Below are 21,844 nucleotides of genomic sequence, written 5' to 3' on the forward strand. Positions count from 1 at the left end.
AGGCGATAAGAACCTGGACACAAATAGAAGAACATACACAGGCTTGGACAGCAATAGAAGTAAAATCCTGCAGTACTTCTTTGTATTCCTTGCTCTGCGCTCCAATAAACACGCGTTATCGGCAATATCAATCAATCAATCAATCAATCAACATTTATTTATATAGCACATTTTCATACAAAACAATGTAGCTCAAAGTGCTTTACAAAATGAATAGAAAAATAAAAGACACAATAAAAAATAAGCATAAGTCAACATTAATTAACATAGAATAAGTAAGGTCCAATGGCCAGGGTGGACAGAAAAAACAAAAAAAAACTCCAAATGCTGGAGAAAAAAAATAAAATCTGTAGGGGTTCCAGACCACGAGACCGTCCAGTCCCCTCTGGGCAATCTACCTAACATAAGTCAAACAGTCCTCTTTGTATTTAGGGTTTTCATGGAAGGACTTGATGATGATGGTCACATAGACTTCTGGCTTTCAGTCCATCAATGTTGGTGCATCATGATGCTTTGAGTAGGTGGTGGTGGCACAGGCCGCCACCACAAAGAAACCAGAAAAAGAAACAGAAGATAGAGTTGGGGTCAGTACGGATTTTAGAGCCACTATGAATAGTTATTGTGATGAATTGAACATACAGAGTATCAGTATTAAGTTAAAGTGAAGTTATAAAAAGGCCATGTTAAAGTAATGTGTTTTCAGCAGTTTTTTAAAGTGCTCTGCTGTATTTGCCTGGCGAATTCCTATTGGCAGGCTATTCCAGATTTTAGGTGCATAACAGCAGAAGGCCGCCTCACCGCTTCTTTTAAGTTTAGCTTTTGGAATTATAAGGAGACACTCATTTGAAGATCTAAGGTTACGTTATCGGCAATATACTAATAACCCAATTGTGCTCCACTCACTTAGAATCTGGAACCAATGTAGAAAGCATTTTAAGACGGAGAGGATTCTATCTGTGGCACCTCTGCAAGAGAACCACCTCTTTCAACCTTCACAAACATATGCAGTTTTTAATATCTGGAAAAAATTTGGAATTAACTTGCTTAGAGATCTTTATATAGACAACGTCTTTGTATCCTATGAACAATTACATTCCAAATTTAACATTCCAGCTACACATTTCTTTCACTATCTTCAAATCAGAAACTTTGTTAAACAAAACCTTCCAGATTTTCCTCATCTTGCACCCTCATCCATGCTGGAAAAAATATTGCTCAATCTCAAGGACTTAGACTCCATCTCTACAATATATAAAATCATTTTACAATCCCACCCTTTTAAAGATCCAAGAGGACACTGGGAAAAAGATCTCTCAATTAATATATCAGAAAAGGAGCGGAAAGTAGCAATGCAAAGAATTCACTCGAGCTCCATATGCGCAAAGCATACAATTATACAACTTAAAATTATATATCGAGCACATCTGTCTCGACTAAAACTCTCCAAAATGTTTCCAGGGCATGATCCAACCTGCGAACATTGCAACCAAGTCCCAGCCTCACTGGGTCACATGTTCTGGGCCTGCACCAAATTAACATTATTCTGGACAAACATTTTTAATTACCTCTCAGACAGCCTTGGACTCACAATCCCTCCTAACCCATTAACAGCTGTGTTTGGGGTTCTTCCAGAGGGTCTTAAAGTGGAGAAAGACAAACAAATTGTGATTGCATTCACTACACTTTTGGCACGCAGACTTCTTCTCATAAACTGGAAAAACCCAAACTCTCCTCTTTTAAGTCAGTGGGAAACCGATGTGTTATATTATTTGAAGTTGGAAAAAATCAAATACTCAGTTAGAGGATCCGTACAGACTTTTTTCAAAACATGGCAGGATCTAATCAGTAATATTTTAAAATAAGTTCATAAAGCACAGAGAATTTATTAATTTAGGTATGTTTACAAGCCTTAAATTTAATGCCACTTGGCTTGCTCTCTCCTTCAGGGGTGGGGATTGATCTGTTCTTAACTTAATTTTTCTTTTTGTAAAATCTTGATTGCTTTGTATGGATTGTAATAAAATTAATAAAAACTAAATAAAAAAAAAAATTAGGATTCAAAAGAGGCCACATGATGCACGAAATAATAGATGAACGGGTCTTACTGCAAGGAAACATTCTGCATAATGAAATCTTTCACATTAAACACAATGAATGCACAAATAAAAGGCAGGAGCCCCCAAAGATACACACCTTATGAATACAAAAGGAATGTACTGTAGAAATTAGCAATAAAATCAATACACTGCTAAGTACATGTAAGAAGTAAACCGATTACACTAAGCAGGTATGGTAACCATTAAAACTGACTGTATCTGTGATACTTGTAAAGCACACAGTCATTAGAACTTGCTCTGTTCAGTTTCAGTTTCTAATGGTGTTGTTCAGACTTTTAAAACCATCCACTTACTTAATTTTCTTATACTAAAGCTGAGTTTTATTTAATGACCATTACCTTTCATTTACTGCATGGTTGACTAGATTTTTAACCCTAACATCTTTGGCGATGTGAAAGTGCAAGTAGCCATTCAACTGATATTAACTAATTAACTAATATTAAATGCATAACTGCATCACTGTTGTCTGTGTATCCTATAAGCTTTGCACTCATATAACCTGCTTATGACATATCATATCATCATTTCATGTACCATGCATGTATATATATATGAGAAAATTATTAGGAATACATGTACAATTGCTTATCCATGCAGTTATCTCATCGCTCAATCATGTGGCAGCAGTGTGATTCATAAAATCATGCAGATGTAGGTCAGCAGCTTCAGTTAATGTTCATATCAAATACCAAAATGGGGAAAAAATGTGATCTCAGTGATTTTGACCGTGGCATGATTGTTGGTGCCAGATGGGCTGGTTTGAGTATTTGTATAACTGCTGATCTCCTGGGATTTTCATACACAAGAGGTGCTAGAGTTTACTTGGAATGTTGTGAACAACAAAACGCATAAAGTGATTGGCAGTTTTGTGGACAGAAATGCCTTTTTGAAGAGAGAGGTCAGAAAAGAATGGCTAGACTGGCTTGAGCTGATAGAAATGCTACAGTAACACAGATAACCACTCTCTACAACAAAGGTGGGCAGAAAACCACGTCAAAGTGAATAACATGACAAACCTTGAGGAGAATAGGCTGCAACAGAAGAAGACCACGTCGGGCTCCTCACCTGTGGTCAAAGAACAGAAAGCTGAGGCCAGTGGTGTGCACAGGTTTACCAAAACTGGACGACTGAAAACTGGAAAAACATTGGTCTTTTAAGCCTCAGTTTCTGCTGAGGCACACAGATGGCAGGCTCAGAATTTGGTGCAAACAGCATGAATCAATGCACCCAACCTACCATGCGTCAAGTCCAAGCTTGTAGTGGTGGCATAATAGTGTTGGGAATGTTAATATTAATCAAGCATTACTTGAATGTCAGTCTATTTGAGTGTTGTCACTAAACATGCACATCCCTTCATGGCGACAATTTAACCATCTTCTAACGGTTACTTTCAGCATGACAATGCACCATGTCACAAAGCAAAAGTTGTCTCAAACTGATTTCATGAAAATGACAATAAGCTCAGTGCTCTTCAGTGGCCTTCTCAGTCACCAGATCTGAATCCATCCTTTAGGATGTGGTAGAATCGGAGAAAGACAGCATGAACATGGAGTTTACAAATCTTCAAATTTGCTTGACAAAATCATTTCAAAGTGGACCAGAACCTCAAAGGAATGTTTCCACCATCTTGTAGAATCCATGCCAAGAATAACTGAAGCTGTTTTAAGAGCAAAAAGAGGCCCTAACCAGTATTAATATAGTATTATATACTATATACTAATATAGTATAGTATATAGTATAGTACAGTATGAATATGTATTTATCTTAATTTGAGTATATATTTATCTATTTATCCATTTTCTAACTCACTCCATCCTATATATATATATATATATATATATATATATATATACTGTATATATATATACAGTATATATATATATACAATCATATATAATTACATATTATTATTATATTATATATTATATATATAAATATACATATAGTTTCTTTTTCATTTATTATACATTCTTGCTGTTTTTTCATTATGTTATATCAGTCTGTGAGAAAAATATTCCTTTGGCTCTGCCAAGAAAAATGCAGATAAAGATTTTTTTCCCCAGTGATTTTTTTCTTTGACGTTGGTTTAGTTTACCAAAGAAGTATTATTTTAATTTATTAAAAAAAAATGTTACCACATTGAGACCCTGAAACCTCCAAAGCCCAGGAGCACCACAGCTATTGACCTGTTTCATCCTGGGACTCCACAATCTTCCACTCTCAAAGTTTCTGCACACTCTAAAAGCATCTGGAGTATGTAGATAATGGCTGGAGCGCTGACAGCACCTCAGCAAAGTGCTGTTTTCATTTTTGTCAACTTTCATCAAGGGTCTCATCACAGAGGATGAATGCTGAAAGATTATTAAAAATTTTCTTTAACATTTTAAAAATACAGTAATATTATTATTTGAGTGACGATTTAGACTCAGATAATAGTATTATACTTAGAAGACTTAGTATATTTAGGACAGAAGCCAGGGAGCACTTCTTTATGCAAAGAGTTGTGGGAATGGGGAGCAAACTACCAAGGCATATAGTTGAAGCAGAGACTTTAACAACCATTAAGAAATATCTGTATGAGAAACTGGAACAGCTTAGCTAATAGCTAAACAAACAAACCTGAGGAACTGAATAGTCCCCTTTCCTTGCCACATTTCTTATGTTCTTATGACCAGTTTTTGATGTTGTTGTGCTTATTTTATCACTGTTGTGGCCTTCAGATGGCAGTGTAAGTAGAATTACTTTTTCACATTACATTTCCCAGGATTTAACTTCATCCATCTGTGATGCTCATGCTACTTGTAAGACACAGGGATGAAAACCAAATTACCTGGTGGAAAACTAAAGCAAACATTCATAGAACCTGTAAAGTAAACATAGAGAATGATGGAACATAAGATTTGAAAGCGGTGAGCTGAGCCAGCAGGGCTGCAGAGAATATGCAATAAAATTTAAAAAATCAGACAGACTGCATGCATCATATTTTAGTGTCGTAAGCTACCAACCTCTGTAAAGAGGACACATTATCAACAGTATACTGCTTATGTTCTCCAATTCTCTTTAATTCAGTTGACTTGATCACCGACATGGCATATCTGACAGCATTTTTCATAAATATTTCAGGTAACGAGTGGAACAACTTCTTTAATGGCACGTTGGGATAAATGCGTTAATCTTGTTGAAAATTCAATTTCATACGCCACCGGTAGGATGTTTGTTGATGAACACTTTCAAGAGGATAAAAAAGTCATGGTAAGTGATTTATTCTTTAAGTTTACTGGTATTAACTTTGGGCAGCACGGTGGCGCAGTGGGTAGCACTGCTACCTCGCAGTTAGGAGACCCGGGTTCGTTTCCCAAGTAGAGTTTGCATGTTCTCCCCGTGTCTGCGTGGGTTTCCTCCAGGTTCTCCGGTTTCCTCCCACAGCCCAAAGACATGCAGGTTAGGTGCTTTGGCAATTCTAAATTGTCCCTAGTGTGTGCTTGGTGTGTGTGTGCGTGCTCTGCGGTGGGCTGGCACCCTGCCCTGTTTCCTGCCTTGCACCCTGTGTTGGCTGGGATTGGCTCCAGCAGACCCCCATGACCCTGTAATTAGGATAATAGCGGGTTGGATAATGGATGGATGGATAGTATTAACTTTGCAAGCTGTGATACCCAATGTTAATTTTATTTGTGAAAGATTTTTGTTATTTTAATGGTTTGGCATGAGTTGTTGCTTAATCATCTTATACTGCAAGGTAAAATTATGTGACATGGACTATGTGCCTGATTAAAGAGTAGCCCATGTACTTCTTATTAATTATCATTCTAGGGAGACCTCTAGTGGTTTTCTTTATAAAAATACAGTCTTAAATTCAACAAGCATAAAGAATGTAGACAGGTTGTTGCTGCACTTCATATGCCTGACCTAATATTTGAGTTTGACTATTCCCCAGGTTCTTCAACATATACTCACAAGGAGCAGAGGAAACTGGGCTGGGGGCTGCAAACACAAGGCTTACTTGCAGCTAACTCTGCTTTACACATTTTCAGGACCTAATGTTGTTTTTTGCCATTAAAGATACTACAAGCACAAATCCTACTCAATGAATGTATTATTTCTGCCAAACACAAACTATGCTCAGCTAGCCTCTAAAGCCCTTTATACTGATGTTTGCTTTTTCAAACCCAGTTGTGCATTTTTTGAACATCTGGCAGTTTTTCCTTTTCTTTCTATAGGTCAGATGTTTGTTTCCCATAGATTATGCCGACTTAATGAAAATGACAGAAACTGTAAGATGTGGAAGTGAAGTGACTACTCTTTCCATCCCTAATCTTCCTCACACAGAATATGTTTAATAGCACATCTTCTCTTACTAATACATATAAGAACAGCGTGAATACAGTAGAAGGTAGTCTACCTCACAACAAACCCAGACACCATTCAGATCACTCTACAGCAGAGGTAGGTAACGTCGGTCCTGGAGAGCCACAGTGGCTGCAGGTTTTTGCTCCAAACCAGAGAAATGAGAAATCAATTGCTGCTGCTGAAGCACTTACTGCTGAAGTGACATGTTGATACTTCATTTTAGTTGTCTTGCTTATTGAAGTTCCCCACCCGTAATTGCTTATTTCAGTCTTCAACAGCTGCAGTCACTGTATTAATGGCTCCATATTAGCAGTAAGTTTCTAATGATAAAGGAGCCATCAGTTCTCCGTTCCATTTACATCTGTGCGCATTCATTGGGCACTATTTGTTTTAATAAAACACTTCAGAGAAAATTTGTCACACTGAAAATTATCTGTTTTACACTTCAAATCATTTGGATCATTTTTTTTAGAAAGGAAAAAAAATCTATGATATAAGAAAATTGCATTGCAGACTAACAAGCCATAAAATTAAATAAGATCTGAGACTGGCAAAGATTTGTTTCTGATTAAGCAACTGGGTTGGAACAAAAACCTGCAGCCACTGCAGCTCACCAGGACCGATGTTGCCTACCCCTGTTATACAGTCAAGTCCATAATCAGGGATGAAAACTAGGCTTTCCTGCATCTGAAATAAGTGGGGATAGTTCACTAGGATACCCTCTTTAAAAAAGGTCACCTAGAAACTAGGTCCTAGTAGCTTGAGAACTTAAGGTTTTAATGCAAGTGATACACCAGTTCAAGTGTGTTTTTTAAGTTAATCGACCAATGTTTACTCCAGTATCTTTAAGGTAGCAGGTTATAACTAAAACCAGAATTTCAGTAGCTTTTAAGAAGTAATTGCAGAGGGACATTTGGATGAGATCTTAATAATGAAGACAAATGAACTTTCTGGTATTTCAAGAGAAGATTTAATTTTATTCCTCTTGTCAGTCATCAGCAACACAAAAAGAATTTCAAAAGTTAATACTTCATAAATTAGAAAGAAGCAGGATTTTGAAACTGTCTATAAACTTAAAGGTAACAGAGGCACTTAAGACATGGAATAACATGATCACGTTTCATGGTTGTTTATAATCTTTGATAGAGTATACGTGACTGGTAATAAAAGTCAAATGTAATCCTTACATTTTTTCAGTTTTTATAAAGCAAAATGGCTAAATTTACTTGCTGCACGTGTCATTAAACTTTGCATATATTTTACTGGCATTTGAATGAGTAATTTTACCTCTGTGTCAGATCTCACCAAAACTTAATGTATACAATGAAAAGGAGTTTTATGATACAACCAAACAGTATACAATTCTGCTTTTAATACAGAAGAGAAATTAAAGGCCATTGATCTCCTGGTTTTGCGCACCCTGGAAGCAATCCAATTATTAGAGTACCAAATATACATAAACGGTGCATTAAAGTCCCATGAAATACACAAATCTTTGCAGTGATATGATGAGATTAGTAGTATGAAATGCAGTGCTTACATCTAAAACCATATTAACTGCTGTATTTAAGAGAACAGTAAACCATCAGAACATCTGTGCTGCAGTCATTGTAATTGCTAATCTATTTCTGTTACTGCTAAATGATATTCATAAACTTAAAACTGTGCTGCATTTTTTTTTATAAAATTCAACTGGTTGGAAAGTAGTGTATAATTTTTAAAAGCAGAGGCAATGTAAGAGGTGGTGGAAAAAAGTATGGTTGTGTTTTTCCTCACAATATATGATTAATCTACTAGATCTGCATATGAAACCTGTAAATTTAAAATATTGTCATACTGAAATCAATTGCACAACAAAGCTAAGATTACAGTAATCCCTCCTCGATTGCGGGGGTTACGTTCCAGAACCCCCCGTGATAGATGAAAATCCGCGAAGTAGAAACCATATGTTTGTATGATTATTTTTATATATTTTAAGTCCTTATAAACTCTCCCACACTGTTAACATTATTAGAGCCCTCTAGACATGAAATAACACCCTTTAGTCAAAAGTTTAAACTGTGCTCCATGACAAGACAAAGATGACAGTTCTTTCTCACAATTAAAAGAATGCAAACATATCTTCCTCTTCAAAGAATGCGTGTCAGGAGCAGAGAATTTCAGAGAGAGAGAGAAAAGCAAACAATCAAAAAATCAATACGTGCTTTTGGGCTTTTAAGTATGCCGAAGCACCACGATAAAGCAGCATTTTTTAGAGGAGCATCCGTATCCTCTAGGCAAACAGCCTCTGTGCAAACAGCCCCTCTGCTCACACCCCCTCCATCAGGCAGAGAGAGTGAGAGAGACATAGAAAAGCAAACAATCAATCACAATGCGGAAAGCATATCGTATATCATTGAGGAGTTTTATTTAATACATAATACATGCTCTGATTGGGTAGCTTCTATGCCATCCACCAATAGCGTCCCTTGTATGAAATCAACTGGGCAAACAAACTGAGGAAGCATGTACCATAAATTAAAAGACCCATTGTCCGCAGAAATCTGCAAAACAGCAAAAAATCCATGATATATATTTAGATGTGCTTACATTTAAAATCCGCGATGGAGTGAAGCCGCGAAAGTCGAAGCGCGATATAGCGAGGGATCACTGTATTTCTCTGCTCTAGTTGACAGACCCCATTGAAACTGATTTAATCTAAATTTTGAATTCTTCACTTTGAATTGTTTGTATGAGCTGAAATCAGCTGAAATGATTTGTCCCTTTCCACTGCAGTGTTCACATGTGTGCTGTGTGCTGATTGGCCAAAGTTCATCTCTGTGAGATATTCATTTAGTCTAAACTGCAAACAAGCTCCAGTAGCAAAAGAAAAAGTTTAAAGTCTATAAAAAAGTAAATTGACATTGAGCTTATTTTTTGAGAACTGAACACCATTCAATAATTTTTCCTCTGCATGAAAGTTTTTATAAGTAATGTATTGTGCAAGACACATTTTAATATCAACTACAGTATACATACTGTGTGTATCTCCCACAATTTTAAAGTTTTGTTCATAATAAATCAATAATGTTTCAAGTTACTAGCTGATATCCTTACATACAAAAGGACTAATCCTCTAAGGAATCACCCAGAGCTAAAGTTAAGGGAAGTATAGTTATGTGTCCTGTGCATTTTCAATGAGCTTTTACAGTTTTACTGTTGAGACTGCTGAGCTTCATAAACTTTACTAGATTGAGTTAAAAGTTTATTGTAAACAAATGTAATAGGTAGAAACGCTTTTGGGTATACGTTGTCACAGGTGGCTGTTACGCCTCCCCCAGACCACGTGGGGGTGACTGCCCTGGTGGTCTATGGGAACCATCGGGCGCCCTGATGCCTACGGAGCCCTGGACCTCAGCACTTCTGCCACACCCGGAAGTGCTGGGGGTAAGAAGATCGGGGACACCCGGAGTGCTTCCGGGTGTACAGCCGGCACTTCCGCCACACTGGGGAGTGCCAGTGGAAGATTGTCGGGAGGTACCTGGAGCACATCTGGGTGATTATAAAAGGGGGTACCTCCCTCCGTTCGACGGCTGGAGTTGGGAGGTTGAAAGACAAGGTCTTGGAGAGGCAAGGAGATGGCCTGAAGAGAGTGAGGCATTTGATAGTTGGCCTGGACTTTTGGGGACTTTGGGGTGTGTGTGTGCACATGTTGTAAATATGGAAAATAAATGTGTTGTGGGTGATTTAAACGTGTCTGCCTGTCTGTGGCCGGGTCATCTTCCACAACGTATATGATCTACCTTCAAATAAAAATAAAGAAAATGCTATAATACATTGTAATATATGTCATAAATAATCATAATATTTAATATATTACAAATGTAATAAACAATCACAATATCATTGTGTTATAATTAGGGTCCCTGGCAATCCCCAGACTTTGCTTGCATTTGATTTCTTGAAGTTCTAACAACAGCTGCTTAGTCAGCATAATGTTTTCTAATAAAGTTATACTAATTATATTAAGTTTCATGAGCCAATGTTTGGCTGTGCACCTTTGCTAATTAATGGCCAGCTGCAGTGTAGTTTCCAGATTCCAGCTGTTAGTAATTTAAATGAAGTCTTATCAGTTGGGATTGTAGACTTTTATTGGTATCTCACTCTTGGAATTTTTTATAATCCAACCTTTCTTTTTCTAAAACAGACCACACGATTTTTTCTCTGCTTTGAGATTTCCTTATTTTTTAAGATTCTTGTTCTACCGTGGCCTATGAGAGTCCCAACATCTCTGATGAATCAGTCTCTGAATTTAAATCTGGGAAAAAAAATGTTCATTCTACAGTAGGTGTACAGTGGTTCACGTACTGAATGTCCATAGCAGGTACAGTCCTGGGGGTCTACAGAGGTTGCAGGATTTCACTTTAACAAGTTTTTTAATTAGAACCTGTTTATTTACCACTGAACCAATATCTTTTTAGGGTTTAGGTTTTAGTTAACTTGTTGGCTACAATTCAGAAACCTTAATTGACTATTTTAGTTTTAAACCATTGCATAAATGTTTTAATTGTTGTCTATTTTTCTAACCAGCCATTAGTTAATAATAAGGTGCAAATGACAAAGGAGCCACCGGCTCTCCAGCTAGTATCCTTCCATTTTAAATCCTTGCACATGCAGCATGAAGTATCTGTGTTAATAAAATATTTTAAAATACATGAGAGAGAAGGGAAGGACCACAAAAGATGCGGATACAGTGCTCAGAAAAAAAGGTTAAATATTTGTATTGGAAGAATGAAAGCACAAGTCATTTAATTAAATACCAAGTTTTATTATCTGCTAGGCCAAGGTTCTTACGAAACTGGTTGGAATGAAAACCTGAGACCACCTTCAGGACCGTAACTGAGTACCACTGTTCTTTAGAATGTAGCGATTCTGTAAGAACTGATAGTAAGTGGTTGGCTTCCTGAGCTACACAATGAGTTGAGGAATAACTGAGTAAACATTGCAACAAAGTTATCTTTGATATCTTGTAAAGCACTTTAAAATACAGTCTGTTTTTGAAAATGTGCTATAGAAATTTATAAAAGAAATAAATAAATGTAAAAAAAGATCTTAATGAAATAAGATTTTAGGGGCACACTATTAGCTTTAGGGGGGTTCACGTCCCGGGTCATCCCTACGAGGAGTTCACATGTTCTTCCTGTGTCCGCGTGGGTTTTCTCTGTGTGCTTCGTTTTCCTCCCACAGTTCAAAGACGTGTAGGTTAGGTGAATTGACAACACTAAACAGGCCTGGGTGTGTATTTGTGTTCCCACTGCGATGGATTGTCACTCTTTCCAGGGTTTGTTCCAGCCTTGCACCCAATGCTAGTTGGGATTTTCTCCATCACCTGCCATAAACCTGGTCTGGATTAAGTGGGTTAGAAAATGACATGACTATTAGCTTTTACTTCAAATGGTTCAGCAAAAGAGAAGTATTTTGGAAATGTGCAGGGTGATACTCTTTAAATTTTTTTCAAAACCCCTTTTGGAATAAAGCATCTTCATTATGTAAAGTGAATGAGTTGCATTACTAATTGCTCAGGCAAAAAGAACAAAAAGTCATAGAGTAAAAATTATAAAGTTGTCTCAACAGAATGGCAAATAAGCACTCAGGGTACTTAGCTTTATCAAAATCAGGGTAAAAAGCCAACAATAGGCTAAGCACTCATATCATCTGTGATTTTAATTGTTATTTTTATAAGAGAAATAATACTGGAAAATAATCATTATTTATGTTATGTATACCACACTTTTCTTAAAGCCAAAGCACTAGGAAAAAAAACACTTTTGATGAAATTACAGTTCAGTTACTTTCCAAAAAAATGTTAAGATGTAAATAAATACACATGCAGCTTCTGTATCTCTTTTGGCCAATGACATGCTGTTATAATATTAAGTTTAATGTCACTGTCTCTGTGCACACTGTTATGGATTCATTCATACAGACAGACCAAGTATGGTACACAGGGGCTAGGCTGCATTTAGAAACCATTAGCCTAGCAGTTTGGAGAATGAGACAAACTGCAGTGTGAGCATTGTGCTTTTCTTGTTGGAGGTGGGGTTTGAGCTTTTACTGTCCTTGTTTGGAGACCAGAGTAGACCAGCACATGGAGGAGCCAGTATACAAGGCTTGAACTGCTGCCAAACCCTTTGAAGCTGACGGCCGGATGATGTTGCCTTCATCCGTCCCGAAAATCCGTTCAGCGTAGTGATGAAAAATGGCAGACTCTGTACATCAAGATCCGACCTGGTGTTGTCTGCTGTAAGCTTCCTTCATCTGTTATACTGCGTAAAATCGTCATTAAAGAAAGCTAAGCATAATTCTCTCATGTGATTCTTTGTCTGTACTGCCGTAATCACTATGGGAGGGATATCGTCTTTTAATATCATATCTCTATATTTTCGGTTACTTAAAATGCCACAATTTAAAAGAACTTATTCCAACAAGGGAGCTTTTGCTTCTAAAGGAAACACATGATATACACCCATATTGAGGTGATATTTAGAAAAGGGGCTCTCCATATGAAGGGTGCCTTTGCAGTATTTGGTGCAAGTGATCAGTGTGAGATTTCAAACAGACTTTTTGGAAATGAAAACAAAAAGCCAAAATGAGCTCAGGATTCGTATTACTACTTCCATATTCGTATTACTGAGCCAAAAAGTGAAAGTGACGACTACAGTATATTTAAATACATTGATTCAGAAGGCAAAATGTCTTCAGGTGGCTGACAGATGATTGCGGTTGCCATGCAGATAAATGTAGAATACATGGCTAGAGGCAAACTGCATGTGGTAGATGTGAACAGGTGCAGATTATTTTTCTTAGAACAAGACATAAGACTTTCACAATGCATTCAAGAGTTAAGATCAGAACTGCTTTGGGATGAGAAGAAATGATTTTGTATCTACTAATTATATATATTCTATTATGGATTTGGCAGAATATTGTCAGTTAACAAGCATGGGTCAGTTTCACTAAAAGCCAAAAACTTTATTCACCAAAACATCAGAAACAATACAGAATATAAAAAATAAAATAAACCCTAAAAATTATTTTGGTTTTTTCTTTCTTTATAAATCATTTCAATGACAAAATGTATTCACTTTTTCATAAAAAGGATGTAGTTGAAAGTGCTTTTACAGGATGTCCAAAAGAAAAACAAATTCAACTAGAATTCCACTAGACAGGTCGTAGTGTGCAGATGCTTTGCTGTGTATGTGTTGCCAAATTTTAAAGTGAAATTGTACGAAAATCAGACCCTCCTCCAGGGAGCACCAACTTCCCTGGCAATGCACTGGGACCTCAGAGACAAAATGGTAACACCCATTGAAAAACATAGAAAATGGTATTATATTTAAAAAATACAATAAAAAATGAATGAATGTTACAAAGGTAAAGCAACATCCACCTTAATAAAAGGACAAGTGTCTCTGTCTGTCTGGTTGCTAGCTCTCATCTATCCAACAGATGGCGCATCACAAACATTAAAACAGCTTTTAAGATTCCTGTACCAAATGGTATGTAACATGGACACCCTGCGCTACAATGGTTAACAATGGGGTCTATGTTGATTACTTATATTTCAACCCTTCTTTGATGGTTAGCACAGCTAGTAATTTATTATTTATTCTTGAAATTAAGCTGTTGACATTTATAAAGGCACAGATCACAGCTTCTCTATCTAACAGATTTTCCTTCCCTTCATTTGACTGGGGTGGTACACGTGACACACCATAATGTAGATGTCCTAAGGTGAGTTCAGGGAAGGAAGAAACCTCCCATGGAGCAGAAGGGTCAGAGGTCTCTTTGCCCACATGGCCTTCTCTGCACACACTAAGTATTTATTGTTCTTAGTTGCTCCCATGCTAAAGTTTTCTTCTTGAAACATACAGTAGCATAGTGTAACAGATATGCGAAGGCCATTATTCAGGCAAGCAGGGTTATGAGTAGTTTTCCTGCCCTTTAGGGGAACCTGGTCTTCCAGGTTCAAAGGGTTAATGTCTCTGCTGCATTGTTTTTTTGACAATTTCTGTTGTGCTGCCAGTAGCATTCGATGTAATGCTTTCTCAAAAAACTGATGGTTAGAGTGAACTGGTTTCCAATTTATTATTATGATTATGGTAGTACTGGTAGGGTGTTGTACCATGTTGGCCATAATGGATGCAATGAGAAGTTAAGCAAAATGACACCTTTTATTGGCTAACTGAACAAATTGTAATATGCAAGCTTTCGAGGCTTAGGCCACTTCTTCAGGCAACTTATAAAAAAATCAATTGTAACCGATCATTACAACATGTCTGAAGAAGGAGCCTAAGCTGCCTCAAAAACATATATTGTAATCTGTTCAGTTAATGAAATGTGTCATTTTTTTTACTTCTCATTTGGTTATGGCAGAAACCAAGACTCACGTTCACATTCAACCATAATAGAAACTAATCACAATGTGCAGTATTTTGTATCACTTTTGTCATCTCTACTGAAAATGACTCCATGCTTCATTTAGTCTTTAATTTCTATTTGTAGTTATTATTGTCTTGATAAATGCTTATTTTTAGGTTTTAATTCTGTGCTTAAATCCCTAGATGGAAGAGCTCACTGAGGGAATCCGATGGGCCTTTATAGATATGCTGGAAAAGGAAAATGACTGGATGGATAAAGAAACAAAGGAAAAGGCCAAGGAGAAGGTAATAAGTCTTGATATTCACAGAGCTTTAAAAAACCTAAAAACATGCTGAAACATAACTTTTAATCAGGATGTATTTGTACTGTATTCTCTACTTTGTTTCACCTCTTACATTTATTTCAAGCCTCAAAAACTGTTATTTTCTTAAAAGGCAGCTTTTTGATTTTAAGAAATGGATAATTTGGTAACATTTTAGTCTAGGTATTGCAAAACAACATCTATTACTTATATACTTTCATATAACAAGACCTTAACAAAGACTTATTTTGATTTTCATCTTCTTATATAATACACTACTGTGGCTGTCCGTTTGTCTGTCCAGGATTTTAAATCACCTGTAGCTTGCAAACCGTTTGAACTATTGACCTGAAATTTAGTACACATATACTACGTGATGTCTACTATAGTCTACTACTAGGTTATTCCTCTTTTTATTTTATTTTATTGTAGAATCAACTCTCTGCAGTGTGGCGTATGGGCGTCATTCTCACCCCTACCACCTTCGCTGTCACTTCCCCTACCTCTTCATAGCTTAAATCATTCTTAAGTCTTCAATCTGCCTCAAGTGCCAGCTTAAGTGAAAAATTAAGGAAAGCTTACTAAGTAAATGCAACACAAACACTGACTTAATTAGTTTTAACGTGAAAAGATGCCGACAAAAGAAGAGAAGAAACGGGCCGCTAGGGTGGAGAAAAGAAAAGCTGCTCAGGAAGCAGCAACCTCTGAGCAAACGAATGCTAAATGTACAGAGAAAGAGTATAAAAACTAGGAAGGCTCAAGTCAAGTGTATTCACTGCATGTTATCGTACAGTGTGCCGTTACTGGTAACACTAATAAAACATTAGTAGATTGGGTATTCAACTCTGTGCAGTGTGGCATATTGACATGACAGTAAAATTACTTGTTAATATGAAGGATTCCCAGGTCTTATACTGTGCTAAATATGCATTATCATGAGAAATGTGTCTCAGTGAAGCCACCTCAGACCACTAAAGGGAAGTTTTGTTAGAGATTTGTAAGTGTCATAAAGACCAAAAGAAGTATACGTTAAGGTCTTATTACATAATAGTAAATGAGTAATAGATGCATTTTTGCAGTACCTATACTAAAGTGCTACCGATAAGTTAAAGGAGTCAATGAACTTTTAGCTGAAACAAAACTGACTTGTAAAAATTAAAATACATTATTGAATTCATTTTAACACTGAAGAAAAATGTTCTGTTTTACAGTAAGGAACTCTGAACCCTTTAGCTTAGCTTGTGTTCCAACAGTCTATGTGTATTCATTTTATAAATCTGAACAGAATACTCCAAAACTTGCTCAAATACACTGGCTTCCTGTCTCAAAGCAAATCATCTTTAAACTCTGCTATTAAGTTACAAAACTGTCAATACCAGCACCTCAAAATGACCGTCTGCACTGTTTACTCTGCATAAACTTGTGAGCCCACTAATGTCTTTGGTCTTCCAGCTCTCCCAGTCCCTTATTATACAACTGATGGTGAACATTGATCTCTCTGTCAAGGTCTGTTTACTGCACTCTGTTAACCGTAACATTTACATCAAGGTGGGAAATCTGCCACTTCATTCTTCGTGTTAAGTTTCTTAAATCCACTCTACCATGCTTTCACTTCTCTTGTTGTCATCGATTTTCTGTTTTCACAGTACAACATACTATATTTTTTCCTATCATATCCTTTCCAAACCTCTGCTAATTTCTGCCACTGCATTCCTCTGTTCGTTAAATATTAATGTTATTCTACTGATGAGTTTTTTACTCTGAGCTCTTATTATAACCATTTGCTCTGAAGGGTACCTTGAATTATGTTGAGATGAGAAACTGAGGCACCACACAAATTTTTTCAGTTCAGCACTCGGTCATTTACCTGTACTTATTTATTTATATCAGTCTGTTCCTTGACTTCTTTTGCTCCCAAATGAATTTCCCCAGGTTGTGGACCATAAGGAATCCCACCAAAACAACAACAATGGAGCAGTCCTCCTACCTCTCTTATAGCAGTGACAAACAATAACTTTTAATTCTATTTCTCTTCTTCTGACACTGCTTTTGTTCATGTGTAGAGATTGTTCCTTCTTGTGCTCTCTGTTGTTAGTCACATGATCAGCTGGTGGGATGTCCATGATGTCCTTGTCATGTTGTATAACGTGGAAGCACACATTTCCATCAATCCAAGGTTTGTGTCACAAAAAACAATTACTAAACAATGCATTGAAGATTCATGCTAACCTGTAGCTAGGGAAATGAATTATTAGTTTGTGATTTGGACCTTTTGGACTTTTTTTAACTATGACTTTGATCTCTTTAAAGGGTTTGCTATAGTAAAACAAAATACAGAAAGGATTAAGTACTAGAAACTTTAATTAAAGACAGAAGAAAACAACAAGCCTACATGCCTCTGCTTACCTACCATATTTGTTCTTCCTCCTCACTCCCTCTGCCCGTTCTCCTTTTTTATGACCTCAGTTCCTCTCACCAGGTAAGCCCTTCTCAACATTAGCTCTTACAACTCCAAGCTTGCCCGCTTTATGGTTTATAGGGGAGTTTAACTCCATAATATCTTGAGCAGGCATTGGAATTACTTCCAGGTTTCAGAATTGTTCAAGGGAAGTCCTGGGGCCACCCAGCTAGAACCTCCCCCAACATGGTCCCCAAATTGTCTTAGAGGACAAGACCAAACCAAGGTCACTTGCTCCTCACACAAGATAACTGGAAACTATTTACAGTGATGTGAAAAAGTGCACAACTGTACGTAGATAGGTGGTACCATTTAAACAAAGGTCAAATTTTAATATATCCACATATGTTGAAAAAGAAAAACATTTCATTGGGTGTACTTACCTTTCCACCTGACTATATGTAAGCTGATGGGTCTCGCTGCTACCCCCATCTGCTTGGGGTCTGTTGGTATCATTCTACTGTTAATGACATATATTTGTGCCTGATGAGTAGTTATCTTCTGTGTGACAGGTGTCTGGTCACACTTATGGGTAATCTAACTTAGATACAGTTACAAAATCTGATTATGCCAACCAGTTTTATTAAGAGAATGGGAACTCTTGAGATTTACAGATAATAGCACACAGGTTTCTTTAAGTTGGGCGGTGAGTAAACACACAATGAAAGACATGGCAGCAATTTCAAAAAAAGCAACAGTAACGTGTTGTACTCAAGACAATATGAAGTACACCAAGAAGATAAAAGTACTTAAGAATCTAAAAATATCAGGAACGAAAAAAAAAAGCACACAGTCCATACCCTAAAAGTCCAATAAAGACATAAAAGTGGAGGATACAACCTTTAGTGATGCAGAGTCCAATTTACACACTGCGTTATCTCAACAATTAATTGTCCAACTGTCCAAGGGTACACTCTGTTCACTGGACGCTTGTTTCGCAACAGAAGTTCTGCCAAACTGCCCAATTCCTGTGAGTGTCTCCTCCTCGAGGAGTGAGTGTTCTTTTTTTCACTTCTGCACTCCTTGGTATTCTATGATGACCTAGACATGCCTCGCTTCTAATCTGCTAGCTTCTATTGGTCCTTTCGTGAGTCTTCTCTCTCCCACAGGACCTATGACTGGTGTCTTTCAGGTGAACAGTCTCTTCGTCCTTAGAGGTAGGTGTTACTGTCCATGTGCCTCACATCTTGCCAGCCACATACCCTTGTCTGCCAGTGAGCCCCTACGAGTGGTCTTGGCAGCGTTCTCAGTGGACTTTCCCTCACTCTGTGCCATCTTCACAACCACACAATGCCCTGAAGTATATCTCTGGTTCAGTCCCTGCCTAGATTAACATGACAATTTATCAAACAATGGTACATACCAATTTGTTTTGATCAGCAGTAGTGTAAACATATTTTCATTGTTTAAACAACAGGTTCAAAGCAGGTAAATATCTATGTCCTGTAGAGAGCCATCAACAATAACCTTACAGTCGATTCTCAATATACGACTGGCCTGACATGCAAACAAATTGGTTTATGACCAAAATTTTTGTTTTGAATTATGACCACCGTCTTGAGTTATGACCACGTGTATCCGCTTGTGTGATTGTAAACAAACAGCCAAGAGATTTCATTAGCATCAGTTGGATCCCAGATGCGTGTGTTTGTGGACGTAATTTCGGTCAGTGAAGTGATTTATATAATTTATTTTGATAATTGTTATGAAAATGGCCCCAAAAAAGCTAGAAAAGAAGCTAAGGAAGGAAGAGAAGGTAATGAAAGGTAAAGAAAGCAGTCACAATCGAAACAAAGAAGGAAATTGTGGAGAAATATGAGAATGGCGTTCGTGTGACCGATCTCGCTAATATCCACCATCTTGACAATTTTACAAAGAAAATATTTGTATAAGTAAGCTAATGTTGCTTATGGAAGAGGGATCTCCTTCCAAACAATAACCACCTTCCATTTCATTCTCCTCCTCCCTTCCTGCAAGCCAAAGATGTCAACTTAAATGGTGAGTACAGTATGAAATTGTTGTTTCTGGTAGGCTAGGCACTTTTTATCATTTTTTGGTCAGTACATTAGAAAAATTATTGGTGTTTTTGGTAAATTTTGCACATTATACAACCCTTTTTTATTATGAAAAGATTAGGTAAGTGTTGCTGTGGGAGGTTCGGAACGCATTATGGGTATTTCCATTATTTCTTATGGGAAAAATAGTCTTGATTTGCAACCAACTTGAGTTACAACCAGACCTCGCAAATGAATTGAGTTCATAATTATTTTCACTGTTTAAACAACAGAATCAAATCAGGTAAATATTTACGTCCTGTAGACAACCAGCAACAATAACCTGTAACACAATTACTCAGGAAATTTCCCTTTCCACTTATCACCTCAGTCCCAACAATGAGTGCCTGTTGCCCCTTCATCTACTGGCTTTTACATTTAATATCGACATTTTTATTTGCTTAAGAGAAGAAAGAAAACCACCCAGTGTACAAAAATGTTCCCCTCTGACACCAAAATATTCCCCTCATTTATGCAATGCAGTTTCTCCTTTACATCTGGCTTAAGCAGGTTAAATCATGATGGGGGGGGCTGTGGTGTTTAGTGCTACTGCCTCAGGGGTACAGCATCCTGGTTTTCCAATCCATGCACAGTTGCTGTGGTGTAGATTTTGCACATTGTCCCTGTGTCTTCATGGGTTTTCCCCAAAGTGGTCGTTCTGGTGATGTTCTGGTGATCACAGGTTGGTTCCACCTTGTACCCAATGCTCCTGGGATGGGTTCCAGCTCCCAATGATATTGAACTGGATAAACAGGTTGGAAAATAAATAAATGAATAATGCCCATACTGCATCACTAATTGTAAAGACCGTGCATTCATCTTTTTAAAGACTGTATTGTGTTTTTTTTCTTATTCCAAGCTTTGTAAGCCACTGTCAGCCTTCTGTCTGCTCCTTATTCACCTCTTCTTTCAAGCTTGTTGTTGTGTTCTTTGTGATAACAATTAATAATGAATGGCATTTGCATTTCTGGTGTTCCCATGACAACAATTTTGCCATCCTATTCCCTACTGTTTGTGATGTATTGATTAGGCAAACTTAATTACTCTCACCCTGTGTGTTTTTCACTTGTGTCTTTGCTTAAACAAAATGTGATGAATAATTAAAAAAGCAGATTTCAACACGGAAAAAAGTTGTACAATGCACTACTCAACATGAGACGCATGTAAGAAGACGTTTTAGTTTTTGGGCACTGATAGTAGGCAACTAATACGAAGCTTAGAAGTTCAAGGCAGTGGGCTTGAGTGTCATCTATTCATCTCAGGGAGCAGATTTTTTTCACATTTTTCACCTCCTGTCCTGCACTGTAATTGGCTTCAGAATACAATGCAAAGGCATGTCAGATTCTTTAATAACCAGTGTGCCGTGCAGGCAGTACAAAGAAATGGGTGAACAGAAAAGGAATTGTATTTAACCTGATGCCACCAACTGTCACTTACTTGCACTGAGTTGGGCCCTTTAAGTCCCAGCTGGTTGACATACACAGAAATGTACAAGGGTGAAACCATGAAACAGTATTTTGTTTTACAAGATGGGCTTCTCAAAGCCAAGATGAGAAATGTGTTTTTAACTGTGTCAGGAAGAGGAAAGAACAGAAAGGAAAATCATAAGGCAAAATATATATGTTTTTATAGTTAGCAATCTTTACACACCCAAAATATAAAAAGTCCATCTGTTAAGGAATCTAATTCAACAATTTTCAGGGTTAAGGCAGGGGGATATCCTGGCAGCAGTAGCATAAGGCAGAGACCAGTCTATCTCAGAATAAACATAACATGGACGTGTTTTAGATGTGGCAGGAAAATATCTCAAAGACAAAGGAAAATTGTACAAATTTCACACAGACAATGACTGGAGCAAGGCTTAAACTTTACAATCTGGAGCTATAAGGGAGCAGTACTAACCACTGAGCCACTGTGACACTCTAAAGCAAACACAACATTAGGTGAATTCAATGACAAAAAAGCCCGGGTTACTGCCGGAGCCTGAAGTGAACAGTATTCCATTTTATGGTACAGCGTACCATCAAGAAATGGTTGCATATCAACACCTCCTGCTCTGACGTTTAAGGGAGCAACTCCCATCCCACTCTGATGTAATGTTTGAATATCATCCTGCTTGAAACTCCAAAGACATACACCCCCTAA

General features: G+C 37.3%; 1 protein-coding gene across 1 annotated transcript in view; it reads left to right on the forward strand.

Moving 5' to 3' along the window:
- Positions 1 to 21,844, forward strand: part of phex (phosphate regulating endopeptidase homolog, X-linked) — a 265,482-nt gene that overhangs the window by 129,995 nt on the left and 113,643 nt on the right. Inside the window, exons 11-12 of the mRNA XM_039745579.1 lie at positions 5,242 to 5,370; positions 15,069 to 15,170. Of these exons, the coding sequence (XP_039601513.1) occupies positions 5,242 to 5,370; positions 15,069 to 15,170 (231 nt within the window). The remainder of the gene's footprint in view (positions 1 to 5,241; positions 5,371 to 15,068; positions 15,171 to 21,844) is intronic.

Source organism: Polypterus senegalus, chromosome 2 (genome assembly GCF_016835505.1).
Source record: "Polypterus senegalus isolate Bchr_013 chromosome 2, ASM1683550v1, whole genome shotgun sequence".
Taxonomy (NCBI): domain Eukaryota; kingdom Metazoa; phylum Chordata; class Cladistia; order Polypteriformes; family Polypteridae; genus Polypterus; species Polypterus senegalus.